This window comes from Podarcis melisellensis (assembly GCF_964234715.1).
Source record: "Podarcis melisellensis genome assembly, chromosome: 1".
NCBI lineage: Eukaryota > Metazoa > Chordata > Lepidosauria > Squamata > Lacertidae > Podarcis > Podarcis melisellensis.
The window spans coordinates 32,192,558-32,217,265 of NC_138528.1; the positions used below are offsets into that span (position 1 = coordinate 32,192,558).

Below are 24,708 nucleotides of genomic sequence, written 5' to 3' on the forward strand. Positions count from 1 at the left end.
TGTACTATTGATCAACAACATAACATTTTGTTACAGCCAATGGTTGTAACAGTAGCTGAACAGCCAGTAGCTGAAACAGAGGAAGTGTGAATAATTAGCACTTTCCTTTCTTTTCCTTTTCGTGATCTTGCATATCCTCCATGTCAAGATACATTAACAGCTTGGGGAACGGATCCATTGAGACCATCCCATTAGCACAAAGACTTCTGCTTGTGTGATGGAAACTACCCTGCTCCTCTCTCCACATGACCCTCCAATTTGGGGATATGTGGAGGGAGGAGAGAGAAGGGAAGTTCCACAACAGAAGTGGAAGCCCTTGGGCTAATGTTACAACTCCATTGGACACCACCTTATACGTATCTCTTTATTTCTGCAGAAGTGTCTGAGAAGCAGCAGTATGGCTCACACCTCCTCTGTTGCCACTGCTAAGGATCATCCAAAGCCAGCTAGGACTTGATACTTAATGAGTGCAACAACTTCTGGAGCATCATAGGTTCCCCACCTGCGCTGTAGAACTTGGTGGGCGGGTGGGGTGGGGGAAGAAGCTTAAAAATACTGAGCTCACTACAATCAGTGCAGCTTTCAGCTTGGTGCCCAGGGTGAGCACTCTGCATGTCCACATCTAAGGCTGGCTTTGGGCGGAGCAAAATCCAGGTGCATATTCAATGGTCTTTTAGAATCAGATCATCTGATTGGTTAGACCCCATGGATGACAGTTAGTGGCTGTTAAGAGCAATTAAAATGTGCTACCAAGGCTGCAATTCTATGCACACTTATGTGACAGTAAGTCCCACTGAACTATATTGAACTTGCTTCTCAGTAAACAAGCATAGGAGCACACTATTGGAAAGTGATGAAACATGCTTAGGGTGCACTATTTATCACAGTTTTACCACATTATTACTACCATCAATCCCACAGTGTGGTATTTATGCAGTTAACCTATGTTTTTCCACATAGCAACCCAGTGAGGTAGACTAGGCTGAGAAACAGTGACTTCAACTAGAGCCAGGGCTTTTTCGGCTACGGCTCCAATCTGGTGGAACGCTCTGTCACAAGAGACTAGGGCCCTGCGGGACTTGACATCTTTCCGCAGGGCCTGCAAGACAGAGTTGTTCCACCAGGCCTTTGGTCAGGGCGCAGCCTGACTCCCTTCTTTGGCAACCTTCACAGAACTTTAGCTTAATGGTTGCCATTAATTTGATTTTAATTAATGTTTATAATGAAATGTTTTTAGAATGTTGCACTATTTTATTGTTGTTAGCCACCCTCAGCCCAGCTGCGGCTGGGGAGGGCGGGATATAAATAATAATAATAATAATAATAATAATAATAATAATAATAATAATAATAATTCAAGGTTACCACAATATATATGAATAAGTGGATATCTTTCTTTAATTATTTTTGTTTAAAATAAATACATAATCTGAGCAGCTTTTTAAAATCTTTGCCCTATATTGCTTTTGCAGGGAACCATTCTCCCCACCATGTGCATATTTGTTTTCTTGCAAACATTGGGTTGGATAGATTGGATGTCACACATTTGAACCATCATGGAAGTAAGAAATGAGGCATAAATTGTGTTTTCCTATTTTGAGATTTGAAAAGTAAGCACTGAATAACAAACAGAACTCTGTGTCAAGAGTGTTGGCACTCCCCTTTCCTTTTTTGCAGAAAACACAACCGCATTGCCAGATCATATAGAAATTAAAACCCTCTGCGCATGCATAAGTAAAATATGGCTGATTTAATAGGAATCTAAAAGTTAAAGGTCAGAGTATCGGTATGTCATTACACCTACCACCTGAGGTTGTTTGAAAATGGTGCGAGGTACCTATTCAATTAAATAAGGACATTCTGAAACTATAAATAATGTATAAAGAAATACGAAAAATCCACAGAGCAGAGAGTCTAAAATAAATAAATAAAAACCACTGGAAGAGTAGCAGATAAAATATATTGACTCGCATTTCACACACACACACACACACACAAAAAAGAGACGGGGGAAAATTAAATACTCAAGCATTTCAAAGGAAAATGTAAAGCTGTAAGCTGAAGACATCACTGTCTTGCTTTTAAGGCACTTAAAGAGTTTCATAAAGAGAAGCCTAGAATTTAGTTCTTCTTCACTTTATTTTCTGCCGTTCACCTGCAGGTCCCATGGTGGGTTACAAAAATTAAAAATTAAAAAGAGTTCAAACATGTGCATTAATTTACGTCCAAATAAAGATGCATAGCATTGGACCGAACCAAAGGATTCAAGTTACAAGAAAGGAGAGTCTGACTAAACACCAGGAAGAACTTTCTGATAATAAGAGCTGTTTGACAGTGGAATGGACTCCCTTGGGAGGTGAAGGACTCTCCTTCCTTGGAGGATTTGAAGCAGATTTTGGGTGGCCAGCTGTCATGGATGCAGTCATGCTGTCATGGATGATTACTGCTTTGCAGGAGGTTGGATTAGATGACGCTTGCAGAACATCAGAGAGCTTGAAGGCCTCTGGCTTATGTTTACTATACTTGAAGAAACATGAAAAGATCATGTTTGAGTTGGCCTCTTCTGCACCCATTCAAATCAATGGACTTCAGTTAGTCACAAAAAGCCCAAACAAAACAAGAAGAGTCAGTGTGGTGCAGTGGTTAGCGTGTTGGACCAGGAGGAACAGGGTTAAAATCCTCACTCGGCCAAAAAGCTCACTGGGTGTTTCTGGGTCAACCACTGCCTCTCAGCTGAATCTACCTCACAGGGTTGTTGTGAAGATTAAATAAGGGGAAGAATCATGTTCACCACCATGCGCTCCTTGAAGAAAAAGGCAGGCTACAAACGTAATAAACAAACAAAATAATGTTCCTTGATTTCAGTGGATCTACTTTAAATATGACTTAGTGAGATACAACAAAATCCAGATAAGAAGGAAATTAAGGAGAGGAAGGAGAGAATTCTTAGGGGTTGGAAGGATGAAGCAGCTTCAGGAGGCAAGGGAGGGCCGCATCAAATGAAGTCAGGGGGCACATGCACCACCCAGGCTACAGGCTGCTTACCTCTGTCTACCCTGACTTGTGACAGACATAGAAGTCTTTCCTAGTCCTACCTAGAGATGCCAGGGATTGATCTTGGGATAATCCAAGGGCAAAGCGTGCGCTCTAGGTAAAGGTAAAGGACCCCTGGATGGTTAAGTCCAATCAAAGGCGACTATGGGGTTGCGGTGCTCATCTTGTTTTCAGGCCGAGGGAGCCAGCGCTCGTCCACAGACAGCTTTCCGGGTCATGTGGCCAGCATGACTAAACCACTTCTGGTGCAACGGGACACCATGACGGAAAACAGAGGGCACAGAAATGGTGTTTACCATCCTGCTGCAGCGGTACCTATTTATCTACCTGCGCTGGCATGCTTTCGAACTGCTAGGTTGGCAGGAGCTGGGACAGAGCAACGGGAGTTCACCCCGTCATGGGGATTCGAACCGCCAACCTTCCGATTGGCAAGTCCAAGAGGCTCCGTGGTTTAGACCACAGCGCCACCCGCGTCCTCCTAAAAGCGCTCTTCTACTGAACTATAGCCATTCTTCATGTGGAATAAATCCCTCTGAACACAATCAGACATAAATATAAGTAAACAGGCATAAAATTGTGCCGCATGACAAATTCAAAAGGCCAATTTGCCATGAAGAGTGGGCACATGAGGTGGAATTGAAGACAGAGAAACGATCCTAATTTCATGCAGAATGCCAAAACCCCAGCAAAAGAGCACTCTGCTTCAAAAACATTCTGACAGCATGATGTCACCTTAATATATCTTTTGTGGGGTTTTTAAAGACACTTGAAGGAGTAACTCCACATTTTCAGCAAAGTGAAGAATTATGCGAAGTGGTCATTCAGTTAAAAGTGACACTTTTCTGATAACAGAAAATCTCTCACTGCTGGAATACAACTCGGGCACTGGAATCACCTCAAAAGCAAGTCCAACTTAATGGCTGTGCTATATGCCATTTACTTTTATTATCATCCCCAGGAAATAGGTTTACCCTGCTTTAAAATTTATACAGCTCATCTTGCAAGCTGCTTTCTAAAAATTAGCTTGAAGGAAATAGTGATTCAGGAGACAGAGCGGAAATCAATTCCAATTCGATATTGATAGCTACCGTGCGATGTAAACTGTGTGTTCTTTCTAATTAAATGTAAACACACTTGGTTCTAAAGTCCAGCAGTGATGACAACAGCCATTAGAATGGATTGCTTAAGCATTGATCAACCGATTTGTCTGAACCTTTTGTTCATATCTTACGTATTCTTGAGCAATCTGCGGCAGGGTTAGTGTCAGTTCCAACTGACTTTAGTTTAGGTCATCTTCAGGTAAAAAAAACAACAAAAAACTTGACAGGAATGTTGAGTGCTCAGTAATGCCTAAAGTTATTCATTAACTATGTCCTTCTGATAGCTAATCAATACCATTGCATGGAGCCAAGCACACTGCTCTGAACTGCCCTTCTCCCAAAAGCCAAGTCTTGGTAAATATTTAATGGTAGTAAAGGTGTTTTGGGTTGCTATCAAACTGATTATGTTAAAGAACTCTTAAAAGAAACTTTATCTTCCCTCTCTCTGCAGAATTTGTTCAGCAATTCTATAGCCCTGATGCAAAGTGGTTCGAGGAATGCATTTCAATGCATCTTTTGAATGGTGGATATTCACCTCTGGTGTGTAAAAAAATAGTTTTGTTATAAAAGAATCAAGAGATCTCTTTTAAAGACCTGTATTTCCTTGTTAAAACACCATATAAAGGTAGTGCAAGGGAACCTAGTGCCTTTCAAAAGTCGCTGGACTACAACTGCCATTATTCCTGACCATTGACCATGTTGGCTGAGACTGATGGGAACTGGAGTTCAACATCTGGGGGTGGGGTGTCACAGGTTCCTCAACCCTGTTAGAAATCAACCCAACCCTCTTCTGCCCCTTTGCAACAAGGAAAGGCTGTATTCCAGTTTCGCAGTTCCATGCCTACTTTGCATATGACGCAAACTGTTTGCTAATTATGCAGTCAGGTATACTGTATTAGCTATTTAACTGTCTATCAGCCGCTTCCTGTATGTTCCTGGCAAATATCTCAAAAACGTTGGGGAAGAATCAGAAGCAACTTTTTTTTTAAAATGTCCATTTGCTCATGCCAGAATTTGCTCACTCTTTTATTCGCTCACAATAGGAGCAGCTTAATGGGGACAGAGGTGTTGCAAACTGCCTGCTGCCTGCAATGCTGTTGCTCTAGCAATACGTATTCTGCATCCACGCATATATATTCAAATGCCATTTTGGAATCTTCAGCAAAAATCACACCACGGGTTTTGTGGTTGGAAGTATTCTTGAGATAACATTACAAGGGAAATGGAAGAAGCCAACATCAAACTATTACAACAGGATTTTTATTTTTTTAAAAGTTGCTCCAAGTTTAGAATCCTCCCCCCCCCAGCTCAGGAGCCAACTCCTGGGGGAGGGGGAGTCCTTGTGCAGGGCTTCTGTTGAAGGTCTTCATTAGCTCAATGTCATCCAATATCTGTAGATCAGTTATGTGGTAAAAGGTAAAGGTAAAGGGACCCCTTGCCATTACGTCCAGTCGTGACCGACTCTGGGGTTGCGGCACTCATCTCGCTTTAGTGGCCGAGGGAGCCGGCATACAGCTTCCGGGTCATGTGGCCAGCATGACTAAGCTGCTTCTGGTGAACCAGAGCAGCGCACGGAAACGCCATTTACCTTCCCGCCAGAGTGGTACCTATTTATCTACTTGCACTTTGACGTGCTTTCGAACTGCTAGGTTAGCAGGAGCAGGGACCAAGTAATGGGAGCTCACCCCGTCATGGGGATTTGAACCACCGACCTTCTGATCAGCAAGTCCTAGGCTCTGTGGTTTAACCCACAGCGCCACCCGCGTCCCTCAGTTATGTGGTAGTACAGTGGTGCCCCGCAAGACGAACGCCTCGCAAGATGAAAAACCCGCTAAACGAAAGGGTTTTCCGTTTTGGAGGCGCTTCGCAAAACGAATTTCCCTATGGGGTTGCTTCACAAGACGAAAAAATCTTGCGTCCCCCGGCGGGGATTTTTTGCTTTTTTCGCCCTTTTCCTAAGCCGCTAAGCCGCTTATCAGCTGTTCCGCTGATAAGCCGCTTAACAGCTGATCACTGGAAGCCGCTTGACAGCTCTAGCACTAATCCGCTAAGCTGTCAATGGGCTTGCTTCGCAAGACGAACAAACCGCTAGACGAAGAGAATCGCGGAACAGATTCTTTTCGTCTAGCGAGGCACCACTGTACTGCCTTTTCCTCTTTCCATTTAGGCTGTAGCCTTGAGTTTTTGGACAGCATTTCTCGATTTAGAATCTAATCCACACCATTCATCGTTTCTATACACCTCCATCATGCTTTCTTGGAATCATCTCTGTTTAGCCTAAAACACCCTATCTGTTTAAATCTGTTTCCTAAAGATGATCCTCTTACCGTTTTAATTGCCTTTCCTGCAACTTTATCAGAGAAATCTGCGTAACCCAATACATTTCTGAATGCTTCTGAGGCAAAGTACATCTAAAGTTACACTAGCAAAAGTGCATCCCTATGGGCCTATGGAAGGGGAATGGAGAAAGAGTGGGCAGAGTTTGGCCCATCCGCTGCGAACGGAGAGTTGTCTTGGCAAACTAAAATGATCCTTTTAAGAAGCTCCTGTTGCCTATTGTAGTTTCTTGGTCTCGGTTGCTTGCTTCAATCATATTTAGTGTCCTAGAATGAAATAAATATTTCCAGAGAATAGCAATGCAGTCATTTTTCTAAGTAGATGTAGCTCCTTTACCTGCCAACAAGCCCTGGTTCCATGTCTAGCTATGACCCCTGGATTGAAAAGCTTCTTGGCAGGGAGGGGTCAGGTGTTCCACCACCAAGTCTAAAAAAGGAGCAGGGAATACAACTGCACATCATAATGGACGCAAAGCTATGCTGCTGATACTATTGTATGGTTTTTGACACTAGCTCCATTCACTCCCTAAAAATGTATCCCTGTAGAATACATTTTTAGAAAACACATCCTAAGATGTGTTTTCTAAAAATGTATTCTACAGGGATAATGGAGGGGTAATAATCAGACACTCTATTAGATATATATATATTTTTAAGTCCCTAAATAATCATTTCACGGAGAGAACTGTGATTCCTGCGTTTAATCAAGAGTTAAAATATGCACAGTAATTCCTTATTTTCATAATATTCCTTTTGACAAAGATAACAGCCATGAAAACAGTTCCCACCTGGCCAAACCCGACATACAGGTTTTTGTTGAGGAAAAAAGAAATGCATGACTTAATTATTGAAATGGATCTATTAGAACTGTCCCCCAATCCACCTTGCCTGCCCCACCTACAGATGAACTTCGAATGACCCGCTTTATGCAAAAAAGAATTGTAATAACTTGCACTAAAAGCTGCTTATAAAGCTCAGGCTGCCAGGAAGACAAAAGCAGAATTCAGAAATGCGTGTGTTGCCCCTAGAGGAGAAACGTAGGGAAAAGAAGTCACCTTTTATCAAGTTTACTTTCATATCGAATAAATAGCTAAACTAATCTGAGCTGTGCTATAAGTTACTTCGTGCTAATTATGTTTGGCTTCATTAGTCCTTGATACTGTCTATTGTTTAAATTGCTTTCATTAAAACAGCAGATGGTGTCAAGAGTAACACAATGAAGAGACATTCCCCTACCCCAGCATTCCTTGAGTAAAAAGGGCAGTATTATAACAAGGGCAGTATTATAACAAGGGCTCAGAACAAGGTGTTCTGAGATTATTATTATCAAAAAAATAAGAATTTTCAAATCATTTAAACTAAAGGATGATTTTCATTGTGCTTTGGGAGGTTAACTCTGCAGCCATCTCCTTATCTTAACCATCTTGTCCATTTTCAGTAGTCTGAGGTATATATCGGTGCTTACAGAACCAAAACAGCAACACTCATGAACAAGAGGACGGTATCAGCAAGGTTGGGGAAAGCTGAATATTTAAAATAGAAAAAAAAATTAGGGGGGAAGAAACAAATCTTAAGGGGAAAAACAGCCCTGCTCAATGGCCAGTGAATTGGGGGGGGGGGGAGAGAAAACTGGGTGGCAAGGGGAATGGAGAATCCAGACAGACTGAAGCACTAAACAGGAGAACTCCATGCTATAACTTTTTGTTGCATGTCTCACTTGCAGGACTATGTTCTGGTTTACATACGGCTGGATCTTAGATCTTCATTAATGTTGGTAGATTTGGCACTGCCCACGTCTAGACACGTAGGATTCCTTCCCTCAATAAGGGTATAGCTGCAACATCGCGTGCCACATTTATATACAGATTTTCTGCCAAAGCACTCAAAAATGATATGGAAACGGACAGGGAAAATTAATGGAGAACCTGCAGCCCTCCAGATGTTACTAGACTCCAGCAGTGGTCAAAAATCAGGGATGATGGGAGCTATGATCTGGCAACTTCTAGAGGGTCACAGGTTCCCCATTCCTGGTCCATAATCAATTCATTAGTCTTCAGGTCACCATGATGCTCCAAGTTGTTTTTACATGCTAACATGACTACACTTCTGGAAGCTATAATGCTTCAATCTTAGACATGCTTACTAGGGAGTAAACCCCACTGGATACAATGGGCTAGATTGAAGTAACCTGGCACATTAGCAGAAGCGTGTGTGTGGTTCCCACTAACATAATGAGGCTCCCCCCCAAAAAAAATCTACTCTAGTGGTTTGGGAGAACCCCCAAAACAGCACATGGGGAGCTGAGAGGGGGATTGTTCCATCTGGCAAGCAGAAATGCTTGCCACTAATGGATCAAAACAGTGTGGCGTATTTCTCCTAATAGAAATTACTTAGGAATAAACATGTGTAAGATTGCATTCTCAGTCATGGTGATTAACAGCAATCTCCAAGTTTAGGGCCAGTGCACTTGAAACCTGATAGGACAAAAAACAGGGGAGGACTGTTCCAAGTTTTGGGATGAAAACTCGTTGGCCACAGTTAAAAACAGAATTCTGGACTAGATGAATTTTGGCTTGATCCAGCAGGATTCTCTGCGTGCCTTTTTATGACATGACAACTCTGAAAGTTCTTCTTCATACTTCTGTTGAAATGTGCTCACCAACTAAGCCAAGGAATTAACCCCCACATTTATATTTTAGGGTTCCCTGAGAGCTCCCCCTTTTTACTGGAGACAGAAACGTGAGAAAAGGAGTCAGAGCCGTTTAGGCTTGGAATGCCGCATCTTATATAATCCCCTCTCACTGGTCAGGTGAGTCTTTCCCTCTACAGCTGCAATGACCTTTTAATTTATTATTATTATAAACTTCCAAGGGATAGAAGAAAATGTCATTTGGTCTGCATTCTTAAGTGAAGTGATCTAATCCACACCTTCCAGAACAATACATGGTTCAGAATGTCATCATCTTTTGGACTTCACGCTTCTCCAAATGTTGCTACACAGTTCTTGGCTCAAAAGAATACAACAATGTACAAACACACACACACAGAGAGAGAGAGAGAGAGAGAGAGAGAGAGAGAGAGAGAGAGAGAGAGATAAAGCAATCATCAGTATCCAGTTCTGACTCTAGCTTCCTTGGGCTTGGTCCATTTATGAAAATAGCTGACCAAGAAGCACCTATGCTTTACATCGTAGGCTACTTTAAATGAATCTTGGAAGACACCAAAGACCAGGGATGTCTCTGAACCTCAGCCACCCTGGACCACTGTGTCAAGAGGATGGTGTTTTCCCCATGTTCAGGGCTGAGACCATGGGACTAAAACAACCAATAACACGCAGGGGCTGGCTGTATACCATGGAGAAGACATAGAAAAACAAGATCATAAATTGAAAGTTTGCCCCAGTCAAGAGATGGCTCGATCTGGATCCTGGAGGGCAGGTCTGGTAATTGTGAGGCAGGCAGAGAGTTGAGGTAAGATGTTGAGAGGATAGAGCTGTGAGTGTCATGTGGTCTGTCTGCACCCCTTAAGGTAGCCTACTGTCCTCTAGTGCAGTGGAGAGCACTGTTCATGCCACCAGTGCTGAAGTAAGATTCAGCTGTCAGTCGGGTTACATTCTATACTTGGAATGTACCTTTCACCTCAGAGAGCAGAATGTCTTGTGCTGGACCAGGTGAGGACAGTGACTTACCTTCTCAGGCTGCAGTCTCATATGAACTTATCTGGCAATTACGTTTGACTGAATGTGACTTCTGAGTAGATATGTATATGATCACACTGTTACGTCCCATTCCCCGCCTGGGTTTCTTTTCGACTCATTGCTACAAACAGACAACACAAAGTCAACTGAGGAGGGTCTTCTCATATGGATGTAGGATCCACAGTAAAAGGTTATACATGTGATGAGGAGGATGCTCAGTTGAGACACTGTCAGGAGAAAATGGAAGAGTGTGCTTTCGGAGGGAAAGTCAAACCATTGGAGAGTTATAGCACCAGCTGTGGCTGTAGAGAAGGATACAAGAGGGACATGTCTTGTTACAGCTGAGGCAGAAAGTGGTGTTGGTTTTGCTTCTACAGGTGCACCATGGAGTTTCTTCTCTCTGCGCTCCTCCCAGTGGTCATTCCTCGTCTGCTCACTGCTGTGGATACATGACTTGACTATCTGTTTCCAAGGCACTGCAACTGTCTGCAAGGGATTCCCACACAGCAGGGTTAATGTTGCCATCCTTCATGCCATGTTTGCAGGCATCATTGTAATGGAGAGTTGGTCTGCCAACAGTCCTAGGACTTGAAGCCAGTACAGCACGTTCTTGTGGATCCTGCCATCTTCCATTCTGTATACATGACCAAGCCAACACAGACGTCGCTGGGACTGAAGTGCAAAGAAGCTGGGAATGTGGGCTTGGGAGAACACATTTCTCTTTGAGACTCTGTCCTGCCATGTGATGTTCACAGCACATGTGAAAGGCATCAAGGTATTTCTCCTGGCAGGTGTAAGTTGCTCGCTTCCATAAAGCAGCATGCTCAACACCCACAAGTCCAGAATATATATCTTAACATTCCTGTGTTGTGTATAAAACTGTCCTCTAACCGGAAAACCTGTTTATTTGCCACTTGGGTAAATACCACATTATGCTAAGACTTCACAGTGATATATTTTAAAGCTAACAACATGTCTTGGAATTAAAGCTCTCAATAATTACTAAATCTTAAAATTCTTAAAATAATCTTAAAATAATCTTAAAATGAATCTTAAAATAAATACTAAATCTTAAAATTACTAAATCTTAAATTACAGTATTCCCTATATGACACCTACTGGAATCAAGTAACTGCCTGCAAAAAAGGTAAAATGCAGTTTACTTTAAAAAAAAAATCCATTTTATCTTACTGGACCAGATAAATACATTTTGAAAGAAAAAGCAAAGAATTCTGGGTTACCTGAAGAAAAACAATCTATTGTTTTGCCATTGTTGGGTGACATATTAATGACCATCACTAAGGGGACCATCACTTATTAGCTATCAAGCCTAAAAATACATATTTAAATTTTTGTTTTGGGGTGCTATTTGCTCCCTGCCAGTTCAAGTTTTAACATTATTTCATTGGTCACAATATCAGTTTATTTACTCTGAATGTTATCACTGCATGGTTCCCAATGTAAACACTTCCGCTGAATGCAGCATAGCTGTTTGTGTGCTGAAGGTAAACTAATGCTTTGGTATGGAATTGAAGGGGAGGATGTTAGGATCCACTATTCAGGAAGAACTTTCTGGGTCATGACCTTTTCGTAAGCTGCTTGGCCTCTGGGGCATTGTTAAGGGGTGGCCCAGAGGGACAGAACCCCCTGCTCATTTGCATGGGGCCCTACATTTCCTGCCTTTCACCCCCACTTAAAAAATAAAAATAAAAGTTTGCTTACAGGGTGGCTTTCCCTCCGAAGAGCTGCCACAAGTTTGCATCTATGCACATAAATCAGCATATGCAAATTTTATGCAGATTTACACCATGGACCTGTGTCCCGAATCTAAAGCACCCAGCAATACTCAAAAAGCTTCTGACACTCTGGGAAGGTGACTCTATATTACAGGCATGGCTTTTTCAAAGAGGAAAATATGTAAAGGGGTAAAGGAAGTAACCCTTGTCAACTCAAGTTTTGTTTTTGGGCTGAAATAAGTCCCCTGTCAAAGCCACACACATGCTGAGATTGTTAAAAGTTCAAGGATAGACATGGAATCAGCATCGTGTGCTAAAATGGTAAACTATTAAGATCGGTTTATCAAATTTAGATGTAGGGCACACAAGATTACTTTAATGGCGAGATCTGGGATGTGGGAGAAAGAAGGGAGCTAAGATTTTAGAACAAGAGAATATACTATGGAGGAGAAGAATGTCAGCAGCTTGCCTCATCAAGTACTGACAAATGGAATGTGAGAACTGCTCCTTAGATGAAAGGAGGCAGACGGAACAATTCAACTAATGGGATCACATTGAGCTAATGGGATCACTCTGACTTGCTTGGCTTCTGTGGGCATATGTCAAAATGCTAATGTTATTTTAAGGTAGTTTCTTTTATTTGTATATTCACTAGCAGTCGGCCATGACAGGTTTGGAGAATTTCGAGGCAGTTAAAACACATCCACATACTTTAAAAGTTGTAGGACAAAAAAAGCTAACTCCCTGAAAAGAGAGAAAGAGGATGGGGTAGGGGGGTGGGAGTGAACACAGAAGCCAGGACCCCTTTCACTAGTTCTCCACTAAAACCCTAGGCTTAAACTCCCCTCAGTCTGAAAAACAACAACAACAAAACCTCGTTTGAGGGTTTGGACTGCTTGTAAAGTGAGCAAACCTGCTGCTGAAAAAACCTTTTTTTTTAAAAAAAAAAATAACTTTAGCAGGCGGACACGAAGCCTGACCTGAGGTATGCAAGCAAAGCAGCTTGCAAAGCCCACCAAGTACAATAGAGCCAACTTGCTCCTAAAGCACGTTTAGGGTGGCAGCCTTAGCATGCATGCAGAGAGCAGTGTTTTTCCGGTATTCCCATCATGCTGTGCTGGTATTTTTAAGCTCAGTGATGAGTGTGAGTGGGTAAAAAAGTGTTTCTGGAACTTGACGCCTCTCTGTTCCTGCCCACTTCCTGTACCGTGGGTGCTTTTTAGGATTATAAAAGTCATGAACCACAATTCAATTAAGAAAATGGTTGCATAACCCAACTTGGATTTTGCACAACTGTGGCAAGTTTCCCTGTTTCTGATTTATGTAAACACCAGAATTCCTGGCATTCGTTTAATTAACTCCTTTAAACAACCAATCACTTAAAAACTTTTCTAACTCTTAACAGCACACATGTATGGGTATCTCCTCAGAAGCAAATCCCACTGAGTTCAATAGGCCTGACTGCCATAATACATGATGTACAGTCTAAGCATATATGGCTCAGATCTTGGATTCTCACCATACTCAACATGCCACTATCATCACTTCCTGGTACTGCTGATTCCACACTTTGGCCACCATATTTTGAAGCTGGTTCGCAAGCTATTCAGAGTCACTCATTTCAAAAATTCTTACACCCAGGACATTTCTCTGTAGGGGGGTTGGCATGAAATCAGCAGGCAAATTGACCTGCCTTGTGATCTTATATACCAAACTGCTACAAACATAGGTAATAAGAAGCCACAACTGATTATAGTTTCCCAGCCTGCAACACAAAACAGTCATACAAGTGGAAAAATGGCATCCAATGTTGTCAGATATGATGCTAGGCTAATCCTGCACTCTCCCCATCACCCCCGTTTCTGTGTACCATCTGCAAGAAGTTGTATGTAGAGCAAATGCTTTCTTCTTTATAATTTTGTAAATCTGGCTACGGTCACCAAAATCCTGTGAAACATAACATCTTAGAGAAGCCGTTCAGTAAAAGCCCGGGGTCACTGAGCTCCGCCCTGGAAACCTAAAGATCTGATAAGATTACTTGTATTATCTACAACATCATTAGCTTTAATACGACTAGTGGTTAAACATAGATAAGCTTTTGAGATACTATTGTTATATTCTATCTTGTAACAGTGGGCAACCTATTGTGACTTCACACTGGTCTGCTTCGAAACACTGCTCTTCTTTCTTACGATTATCCTCTCAAAGAACAGGCTAAAAAGAACTTAAAGAAGCTTTTTCTGGTGCAAGTAAATGAAATACCACATAAAAACCAATATGAGCAAATCTGAGGTTCCTACCCCACAACTTGAAGTTGAAAACAAATTGCCCAACCAACTTAAAGACTAACAAATTTATCGTGGTTTGTGAATTTGAGTTGACTTCATCAGCAGCATGAAATGTAAGTTGTCAGATATACATGATTGGGGCGAGGGGAGAAAGAAATGTAGAGATGATGACAATTACATCAAAAGTTAAATGCAGCTAAATTTGTGTACATTCACAAATCAGTGTTGTGGATGATGCACCATTCCTGCAATGGTAAAATAATTAATACTAGCAGTAAAATAATGATGTGGCAAAATGCACTAATTGATCACACAACTTAATGTAGCACAAATAATTTATGAGGTACACTAACAAATTTCAAATCTGCTAAACACTTCAAAGTACAGTGGTAACTCGGGTTACAGGCACTTCAGGTTACAGACGCTTCAGGTTACAAACTCCGCTAACCCAGAAATAGCACCTCGGGTTAAGAGCTTTGCTTCAGGATGAGAACAGAAATCACACAGTGGTAGCGGGAGGCCCCATTAGCTAAAGTGGTACCTCAGGTTAAGAACAGTTTCAGGTTGAGAACGGACCTCCAGAATGAATTAAGTTCTTAACCCGAGGTACCACTGTACACTGATTGCTACTCAATTTTCAGTGTTAATTTATAAATAAATACTTAAATGTTTTCCTAGTTCAAATGGCAGGAAAATGCAGACCTTATGACCTCTTGGTGTGCTATGTGGTGAGTTCCCATAGCACAAGATTATTCTTTAATACCCATTTACAGGAGCCAAATATAATAACTTCTTTATAATTATTAAATGTGATAATACCAACTATTGGTATATCTGTTGAAACATTTTAACGTCTTGCAGATGTGGTGGTAAGATTTTCTCTCTAAGGAAAGCCCAAAAGTGCACCTTCCCTGTCTTTTGGAATTGGCATTGAGGGGTAGGTAGGAAACCTGTAGCCTTCTAGATGTCATTGGACTTCAATTTCCACCAGCTCAGAGATTATGCGATATGCAGTCAATACCTGGAGGGCCACAGGCTCCCCATCCTGGCATATGAAATGGGAAGGAACTCAAAAGTCAGTCAGTTCAATCAATCCCTAGCTGTGAAGAAGGAAGAGCCTTTCATATTTTCACCCAGCCCTAAATCTACTCAAGTGCCTTACAGTGCAGTCCTATTCATATCTATTTAGAGGTCCCACCAATTTCAATGAAACTTACTCTCAGGTCTGCAGCGTAAGACTCACCAAGGATTTTGGCAGTTTTAGGGGAGGATTCACAAGAGGAAGCGGTGCTCAACCCGGGCATGGAAATATTATTCAGTTTTGGGTCCCAGCGCAGGGTGGAGGACAGGCATTCACAAGAGAGAATCAGTGGGTAGAGGAAGAGTTACAAACCCTCCTGCCAATTCACTCTTGTTAGTGTGACCTCCAATCTCTCCATTAGCATTACAAAAGAAGCACAGGGTTTGGAACCCCACGTTCCTCTTAGAAATTCCTCTTAGAATGTCGAGTTCTGTCCTAACCAATCTCAGTAACAGAAAAACAAACATTCAAAACACGACAGGAATAAAAACACCTTCCTGTCTGCATTGCTCAGAGGAGGACTAAAAGTCTTCTTCCCTTCACCGTTACTCCCCGCCCCTCCCCCTGCCAGTCACAGAACATCTAAATGTGTATTTTGTGCTGAAATATGTATTAAATTAGGGATTTAGTACAAGAACACTGATAAAAGAAAAGAACATAGGATTGGGAGAACCAAGACTTAACCTCTTTTTTTGTATAGCCAGAACACCACCAAAAACTAAAATGCACAAAAAGGCATCACAAGTGGATACTGACTTAAAAAAAACAAACAAAACCAAAACCCTAAACAACACACTTGGCAATTCCTTACTTTTTCTCTATTTCATTTAAATTGTGTGATATCAAGTTGCACTGGGTTAGGTTCTTTCATATGAAGTGAATAAATCGAGACATATCACATTGTGTCCCACGGCGCAGAGAAGGTAAACAAAGACCTCTTCTTTATGGCAAAGCAGAAAAAGATAATTCGTTCCCCGCCTTTAGCCTCCCACCCTGTACACATCTGATGGGTCTTTTGTGGAGAAGGCAATCTGAAGCATAAAAATGAGACTGTCAAGCCCAGATACCTTTTCCATTCTGAATGATGGAAAAATCTATGTCACACACACTGCTAGTAAAAACGAGAATTGCTTGCTTGCTGCTGCTGCTGCTGTGTGTGTGTGTGATTATTGCATCAGGTGATTTTCATTTGTATATTTCATATTCACCCCAAAACTGGTATGAAGAAAATAAAATAGAATATTAAACAAGGAACTTAATATTAAATGAAATCTGAATAGTTACATGGGCAGGCTTGAAACCTTTCTTAGTTTCTGTGTGTGTACAGAAGTCTGCAGTTGAGTAAGGGAGGGATATAAAAAACACCATTCTACTTAAAATACTTTCTTTATAGCAGGTCTTGCTTTGCACATGGAAATGTCAGATCTGCATGTGGGGAAAAAAAATTACATAAGAGACAACAATAAGATATATTTTTTTCCTTGCTGGTAATAAATGGGGGGGGGGGCGGGAGGAGGGAGAAATCATAGTGTTTCACCCAGACTTGGCCATACTGAAGAGTAGACCCATTCATTTCAAAGGGGTCTAATGTAGGTATGACTAACAGAATAATCCAACACCCAACAGAGATGGGTTGAGCAGAGGCACCTCTCCGCTCAGCTGACCTCCTGCCAACTCCTGAACATGTGACTGGGAGGCACCTTGGTGCACTTTACACCACCACCAGACAGCTGAAATCCTCAAAATGGGGCATTGGGATCAGGACTGAGGTAGCCCAGGATCTGCTGAATGCTGAGCCAGTAGTCACACTGCTGTTGCACAGTAGAATCAGGCCTGATCCGGACCCAATTGCTGCATCCTGTCCTCCACCTAAGGGTCTGTAATGCCAGCAGTGGGTGGGGTTTTAGAGTGTACCCTATGACTGGCTACAACTCATAGTACAACAGGTCATGAAAGCCAATTCAGAAGAAGAGGAGTTTGAATTTGATATCCCGCTTTATCACTACCCGAAGGAGTCTCAAAGAGGCTAACAATCTCCTTTCCCTTCCTTCCCCACAACAAACACTCTGTGAGGTGAGTGGGGCTGAGAGACTTCAGAGAAGTGTGACTGGCCCAAGGTCACCCAGCAGCTGCATGTGGGGGAGCGAAGACGCGAACCTGGTTCCCCAGATTACGAGACTACCGCTCTTAACCACTATACCACATTGGCTCATTAGGACTTTAGCACACAACGCTTTACTTGGCTTCTTCACCATACCAAAACCATTTGTGTTTAGGCACCATATAAAAACTTGACCTCCTCTAGTGGTATTATCAACTTTTCTATACTGATACTGACTCTTCTGCAATCGTACTATTTAACTGGGGATGATTTGACACATTTTATTACGATTGTTTTCCGTGTTTTATTTTGCAAGCTGCCTTAGAAATCTTAAGGCTGTAAGGCAGGATAAAAATGCTTCTACAGAATGCTTCTACAGAAACACATTTCTATCACTTCAAAAAACATAAAACAATTCAAAGTCCATGAGTTGTATGGATTTGTGTCCCAATGGAAGGCTCTTTGATCCAGTGGAACCAAAAGGGGAGAAGGTGATTTTCTCAGATTCACCCTTTCTCCCTCAGTTTTCTGCATCATCTACCATGTTTTCTCAAAGGGTCCTCCAACCCACTTGAGGAAAGTTAACGGGAGGCACAGGGGGGCCGCAGGAGGAAGGGGGAAAAACTCCCTTCCCTTTCCCAGCAACAGAAGCCTCCATTGGACCAAGCAGCCTTCTGTCAGCAGAAGGGCACAACTGGATACCACCCTGTCTGTTTAACAAATTAAGAAATACCAGGAAACTGTTACTGCCATTTTTGGTTCCTGTCATCGCAGTAATTTATAGTTCTACTCCCTCTTCTCTTATATCCCTCTTATTAGACTGGAGGGCCTGCAGTTAGGGATTGATGTACATTTTTATTTATATTAAATACACACTAAGCACTTCACAAATAATAAATGATGACGTCCCTGGACATCTCTCTCCTTGCTAATGGGTACTTTTTGCACACAGTGAAGATGTTACCTGTGAAAGGCAACATGATGGAAGTTTTAGGTGCCCAGGCTTTTTATGTCAGAAGGGCACTTAATCTTCTGGAAAATGTGATTGGATAAATCTTAACATATGACTTGGAGGTCCTTCTAGACCTTTACACTCTTAACCCCCCCCCTCAAACCCTATGATGAAGTGTGTCCCTTCTTTTTCAAGAGAACTCTTCCCCCCACACCAGATTTTGGAAAGTCAGTTCCCAGCTACCTTCACACTTGTAAGTCTGGTTCAGTTTTCAGTGGTGGCCCTTGAGTTCTGGGAGAGAAAGCAAAGAGACCACATTCTGAGAAAGTAAATTCCATGATGTTTTAAATGTTTTCCTTTCCCAACTTGAATATTAGGGGCAAATGTTATTAGAGCAGCATTAAAAAGTAGGTTGAGTCACAGACGAATCTGGGGTTGCGGCGCTCATCTCGCCTTATTGGCCGAGGGAGCCGAAGTACAGCTTCTGGGTCATGTGGCCAGCATGACTAAGCCGCTTCTGGCGAACCAGAGCAGCGCACGGAAACGCCGTTAGAAAGCAGCATCTTCCAGGGGAAAAAGAAGATGGGGTGGGGAGGAGGCCAGTGCAAAGTACCAGTCTAGACTGAGAAAGCAGTGCCAAAATGTCATTGCAAAGCTCATTTTCCTCAATAAAATGGGAGGGGGCCAGCCAGCATTAAGCACACTTTTAAAGAAGAATAACGAATGCAATCATGTGTAGATTGGCCATTAGAGAGGCAATGATGATTTAGCAAAGCTGACAGGTGTGTTAAAGCTCAAACCGCTTGCGACTGGAGACACCGGGGAAACAGGGACTTAAAGAACTTGGGATTCATTGGATGTTTAATGGTAGAAAATAGAGAAGTGTAAGTGGGCTGAATGAAAGGACTGAGTATGGGAAGGAGTTGGAATTTATGTCCCATAGTGCAGCAGGAAGAGGAAGTGACTTGGCAAATTTTAAGTACCGGTAAGTGAATACAGGAGGTGCTGAAAGAGACCGAAAGGTGAAAGGAGGAAGCAGGATATATTTGGTTTTCAGTTGTTGTTTTTTACTCTTGGCATCTACTGGTCTGGGAAGGCTCCTGCCTGGACAATTATCAATCAGATAAACTAACCTGTTTATCAAGCCTCTTTTTAAGGGCATAGATCTGGTCAAAGGTCTTGAATAATGAGGCCACTTACACGCTGTTTTCCCCCCTTAAAAATAAAATAAAATTTAAGAGCCTCCACCTTGAGTATCCCCCACAGTTCTAGAATATATGCAGTTGGAATGTGAGTATTTCTTTACAGATTTGGGCATAAGGGAGATCCCCTGATCTCAGGTGCAGGAGCCACTAGCTACAAAGGATACAGTGAAGCTTTGCTTTGCAACTTGCAAGGATCCATAAAATTTAAACAGTCCTCTGTCCATGCATTTTCTCTCTCTCTCTCTCTCTCTCTCTCTCTCTCTCTCTCTCTCTCTGTGTGTGTGTGTGTGTGTGTGTAAGTGATACTTTTCTTGCTATAAGAAATGGAAATAAAGTTAGAACTTTAAAATGCACTAATTTTAAACATACCTGTGGCATTTATTGCCCTGAGAAGAAAAGAAATAAATATGATGGTTTGGACCCACAAACCACCGACAGAACTCCACTTCCAAAATGTCCTCCCTGTTGCAGCCCCTTGCACACATGCACACACCCATTGGGACCCTTGTGAAAGGTGTGGCACATGGTGCAAGCGTCTTCAGATGGGGGCGGGGAGTTGGCAGCAGTCATGAAGCCCCTTGAGCAAGGGGAAGTGCCTTCCACTTATAGAATCATAACATTGTACAGTTGAAGGGGACCACGAGAGTCATCTAGTCCAAATCCCTCCAGTTGTGTGATGGCCCTCTGGAACCAACACAATGCATATGAAGAACAGGCCCTCCCAAGTCTCTTAAACAACTTAAAACATACAGGCATGAAACACAGAAACATGACCAAGGAGGAATTTTTTTCTTTATCCACCTAAAGCCTTCTTAAAAAATAAAATAAAGCTATAATATGCTGGCACACCTTTATTTTAAGAATACTCCTTCTTTTGTATACAGTCATACCTTGGTTTCTGAACAGCTTAGTTCTCGAAAGTTTTGGCTCCTGAACGGCGCAAACCCAAAGTGATTGTTCTGGTTTGCAAACTATTTTTGGAAGCCGAACATCCGACAGGACTTCTGCGGCTTCCGACTGGATGCAAGAGCTTCCTGGAGCCAAGCGGTAGACGCACTTTGGTTTCCGAACGTTTTGGAAGTCGACTTGTGGAACAGATTCCGTTCCAACTTCCAAGGCACAACTGTACTTCACTTCAGTAAACGTTTTGTTTTTTTATTACACAGGAGGATGAATTTTTCCCCAGTACCAACCCAGCCTTTGCACAACACTCAGGGTTTTTATGATTTGCATTAATCACCACCTCAGGAATAAAGTGGTTAGAAAATTAGAACAGTTTAACTGGCAACATTGTAAGCAACATTGTAACTCCTAACTGTCATGCAAAGTTTTGTTTCAGGAATGATTTTCAGGTATTGAATCAGGCTGAATGGCACCTTGTCCTGAGTCACAACACAAAGAAAGAACTTGCCTGTCTTCATTCCCAGCCAACTTTTTCTTGGCTCATGAGCCTGAGGTAGATTCCTTTCTGTTTTTCTCCACCCCCACTTTTTCCTTCTTTAGATTAAATAGATTTTTATAATTTTGGGGGGTAACCCCGTGGTTTTTTGTTTTTTTAAAGGAATAAAAAGAAGAATCATCAAATAGAAATACAGCAGTCTCTGGATAAAAAACATGCTCAAGGAACCATTGTGTGATTATAAGAAATTTTTCCTCATTGAAATGGCTTTGAACTTCCATGCTACAACAGTTGTGAAACCCTCAGATCAAAGGTTCCTCTACTGGGCCTACGTCCAGTGGAGGCCAGCCTCCTTCCACATCAGTGGGCGTCATGAGCCCAATGGAGACATCTTGGCAGGGCTGGTCAGAGGGGAAGCAAGAAAAGGACAAGAGTGCGGAACTGGGGAGGCACTGATCTGGATACTGGGGAAGGGCCAGTTGCGTGTCGAGGTCCCCAAGCCCCCCCCCCCAAATAACTCACAACGCACACTTAATTTTTGTTTAAGGTTTTTGGCATAATTTTGGCCACAACTTTATTTAAATACAAAACCGTGAGTGGTTGTTTAGGCATTGGTTAAGACTATCTGTCCCCCCGCCTGGGGACAGAACTGACTTCCGGGCACCACCGAAAGACAGTGCGGGGGAAAGCAAGTTGGGGAGAAATGGAGCTGAGTCACAGACCCTCAATTCTCATCCGCATGCTCCCCGAAGGCTTGCCGGCCCTAGTCCCATTCCAGGGATTGGACGAAAAGATGGCAAGCCCCAGGATTCCTTTAACGGAATTCCTTTTCTGCAGCAACCATGGAGGGGCATGCCCAGGCTATCCTAACACCTCCTCCACCAATTTATAACCAATGCCTAACCGCAACCTTACAAGTTGTGATGATTTGCTACGCAGTAGGCAAAAACCAAATGGCCCAGCCAATCAGCCAGATGGACAAAATTCCTACCAAGCCCCTGCCCCAACGGCAGACGACCCCATGACAGGCATAGCAAGGTCAATGCAACAACCCCTTACTCAAGGGCGGGTGGGCGGGTGATCCGTTGCACGCAGCAAAGAGAAAGCTCCAGGCTGCATACAGAGTATTTAAACATTTTACCCCTCCCACCAAAATTGCAACGTAACTTTTACCCCAGCAACCCAGTGAACCAATCACTGCCCCAGGCCATCTTTAGAGACCCTGCTTGGTAACAGAGGGGTGGCTCAGCAGACCCCACCGCAACACGTGCTCTCCATGAAGGAGAACACGCTTTGGGTATGTAGAGGAGAGGCTGGCCCAAGTGACATCGGATGCCCTGACCAGCACCTTAGAGCTGCCTGACTTGTCTCTTGGCTTGTAACTTTGATACATTTTTTTCTTGTCCTATATAGTTTCTCCCTAAAATATGCATCTGAGAAACTGAATTCAGGGATATTATTACCCTGACCCTTTTCTCGCTTTTTGTATTCCTAGGAATAATAACACAATAGGGGTGGGGGAAAAACCACATTTCATTGGACACTGCTTTTTCAGTAAAAATTTACATTACCTGTAATAAATGCGAAGGGTCTGGAGCTCTTCTTCTAGTTCTTTATACTGTTGAACAGCTGCCTCTCTTTCTTGCTGCATAGCCATCAATTTTTCCTACAAAGAGAAAGCCAGTTTAATTTCCCCCCTTCCAAGAGGCCAAAATAACAAAAAAAATTACTTTATACACAAAAGTTGGCATTGTGTTCCATGCAAATGCCTTAAAGAGCAACCCTATGCATATTTACTTGTATGTAAGTCCCACTGAGTTCACTGGGGCTTATTCAGGTAAGTGCCTTTCAGGTAAGTGCCTGCAGGATTCAATCTAGAAGCCTGCTGGATCACACTGAAGGCCAATCTAGTCTAGCTTACTGTTTCCAACAGTGGCTAATTAAATGTACCTGAGAAGCTCAGAAACAGGACATGATTGCAATGGCAGTTTCCTGCTGGTGCTCCCAGCAATGGATATACAGAGGCATACTGCAGAGGTGGCATATAAGCATAATGACTAGTAGACCACCTTGGATGCATTAGCAGGAATGAGGAATATAAATACAACCAATAAATAGTTATTAATTGAGCTGCTGTCCTCAACAATTCATTCTATATTCTTTTTTAAATATAATCTAGCAAAGAGATCTCAGGAAAAGCTTGGCAGTCAGTGCAAATGTTGTAGCAGAGGTGTCGGATGCTGTAGACCAGGCATGGCCAAACTTGGCCCTCCAGATGTTTTGGGACTACAACTCCCTAGCTAACAGGACCAGTGGTCAGGGATGATGGGAATTGTAGTCCCCAAACCGCTGGAGGGCCAAGTTTGGCCATGCCTGCTGTAGGCTATTAGCAGTCTAGCTCACTGAGTTCTGCATCAGATGGGAGTTTTTGAACGAGGCCCAGGGGCAGCCCCACACAGACCACGTTGCAGTAATCCAGACTCTAGGTTACCATTACATGAATTGGGCCCCAAAGCCAAACAGAACCAATGTAGCTGCTGTAAATTTAATACAATAAGCTCCAAGCTTATTCCACTCAACAACCTGGAAGCCTCATTCTATAACAACCAAAGTGTCCAAACATTTTTCAAAGGCAATCTCGCTTAGAGCATTCTTGTGTCCTGTCTGGTTGTGAAGTATGCAAAAAATACCATGGCTAAATCATTGTATCTGTGGGTTCCTTTTCGCACAGCACTCTTTCAGGCATTTACCTTATCCAATCCCACAGAATGTATTCCTGATAGAAGAGTACTGCAAGGAAAAGGTGACCAGATGCAATATCTCACAATAATTTTGTTAGGATAGCCCTACTGTTAGGTAGAGTGAGCTGTTGCTATAGGCAGCAGGTGAGGACAGAGTTATGTGCCATGCAGCCTGTCTCCCTATGCCTCAGGTATGGTGGGCCTCTACCTCATCTCTGTTGAAGTATGATTCAGCTACCGGTCTATTCAGCTTTTCTACAGGGCACCATCTTATCCTTCACCCCCAGACAGCAAAATGTACTGAGCCAGCCTTGCAGCTCTGAAACAACACCATACTAAGCAGAGGATGAGGTAACAATGCACGCCTGGCCAAGGAATTTGCTCTAAAACTCGAGGTGCTTGCTTCCTCTGTTAAATGTGCACAATGGCATTTACTCTGCTTCCATGAACAGGCAAACAGTTGATTCCTGGAATTAAGCAGTTAAAATTCCATTTGCAGGTTGAGCCATTTATGTGTTGAACCTTTTAGGCTCACAGATATAAAACCACAAAAGAATGTTAGCCAAACCAAGCTATTTTTTATAATTATACTGTACCGTTTGTGAACCAATCTTCTTAAATATTGGGGAAAACATGCCTGAATCAAAGTAGGTGGGTTGTTCCAAGAGGCCAATAATTAACATCCTTGACAATTTTCAGTGTACTGTGAACTGCAATTGAAACGTAGACTGGAAGGAAATGTTTGTAGCAGACACACCCACTCACCAAGAGATTACCAGTTCGATTCTTTAGAGAGGTATCACACCTGATATCCTTTTAGGATAAAGGTCAGGAGATGTAGGTCTGGATTCTCCTTTCACTTAAACCCATACTGGTCTGGTACTACTTCACAAGATTAGCTTCTAGTTTATTGCAACATAAGAGAAGGGAGAATTGATGTAAATGGATTCAAGGCAATCAGTCCCTGAGAAAGAGGAAAAAATAATAATACTAGGCTTGCAGTTAATCTCCTGAGTAT

The 24,708-nt window shown here is 42.5% G+C and overlaps 1 protein-coding gene and 1 long non-coding RNA gene across 5 annotated transcripts in view; one reads left to right on the forward strand and one right to left on the reverse strand.

The window, feature by feature from the left end:
• Positions 1 to 24,708, forward strand: part of LOC309372988 — a 198,810-nt gene that overhangs the window by 126,869 nt on the left and 47,233 nt on the right. The gene's annotated exons all lie outside the window — the stretch shown is intronic.
• MIPOL1 (mirror-image polydactyly 1) overlaps positions 1 to 24,708 on the reverse strand; it is a 189,081-nt gene that overhangs the window by 34,863 nt on the left and 129,510 nt on the right. For all 4 annotated transcript variants that reach the window (XM_081913624.1, XM_081913625.1, XM_081913627.1 and 1 more), the window contains one exon: positions 22,521 to 22,615. In XM_081913624.1, coding sequence (XP_081769750.1) covers positions 22,521 to 22,615 — 95 coding nt within the window. The remainder of the gene's footprint in view (positions 1 to 22,520; positions 22,616 to 24,708) is intronic.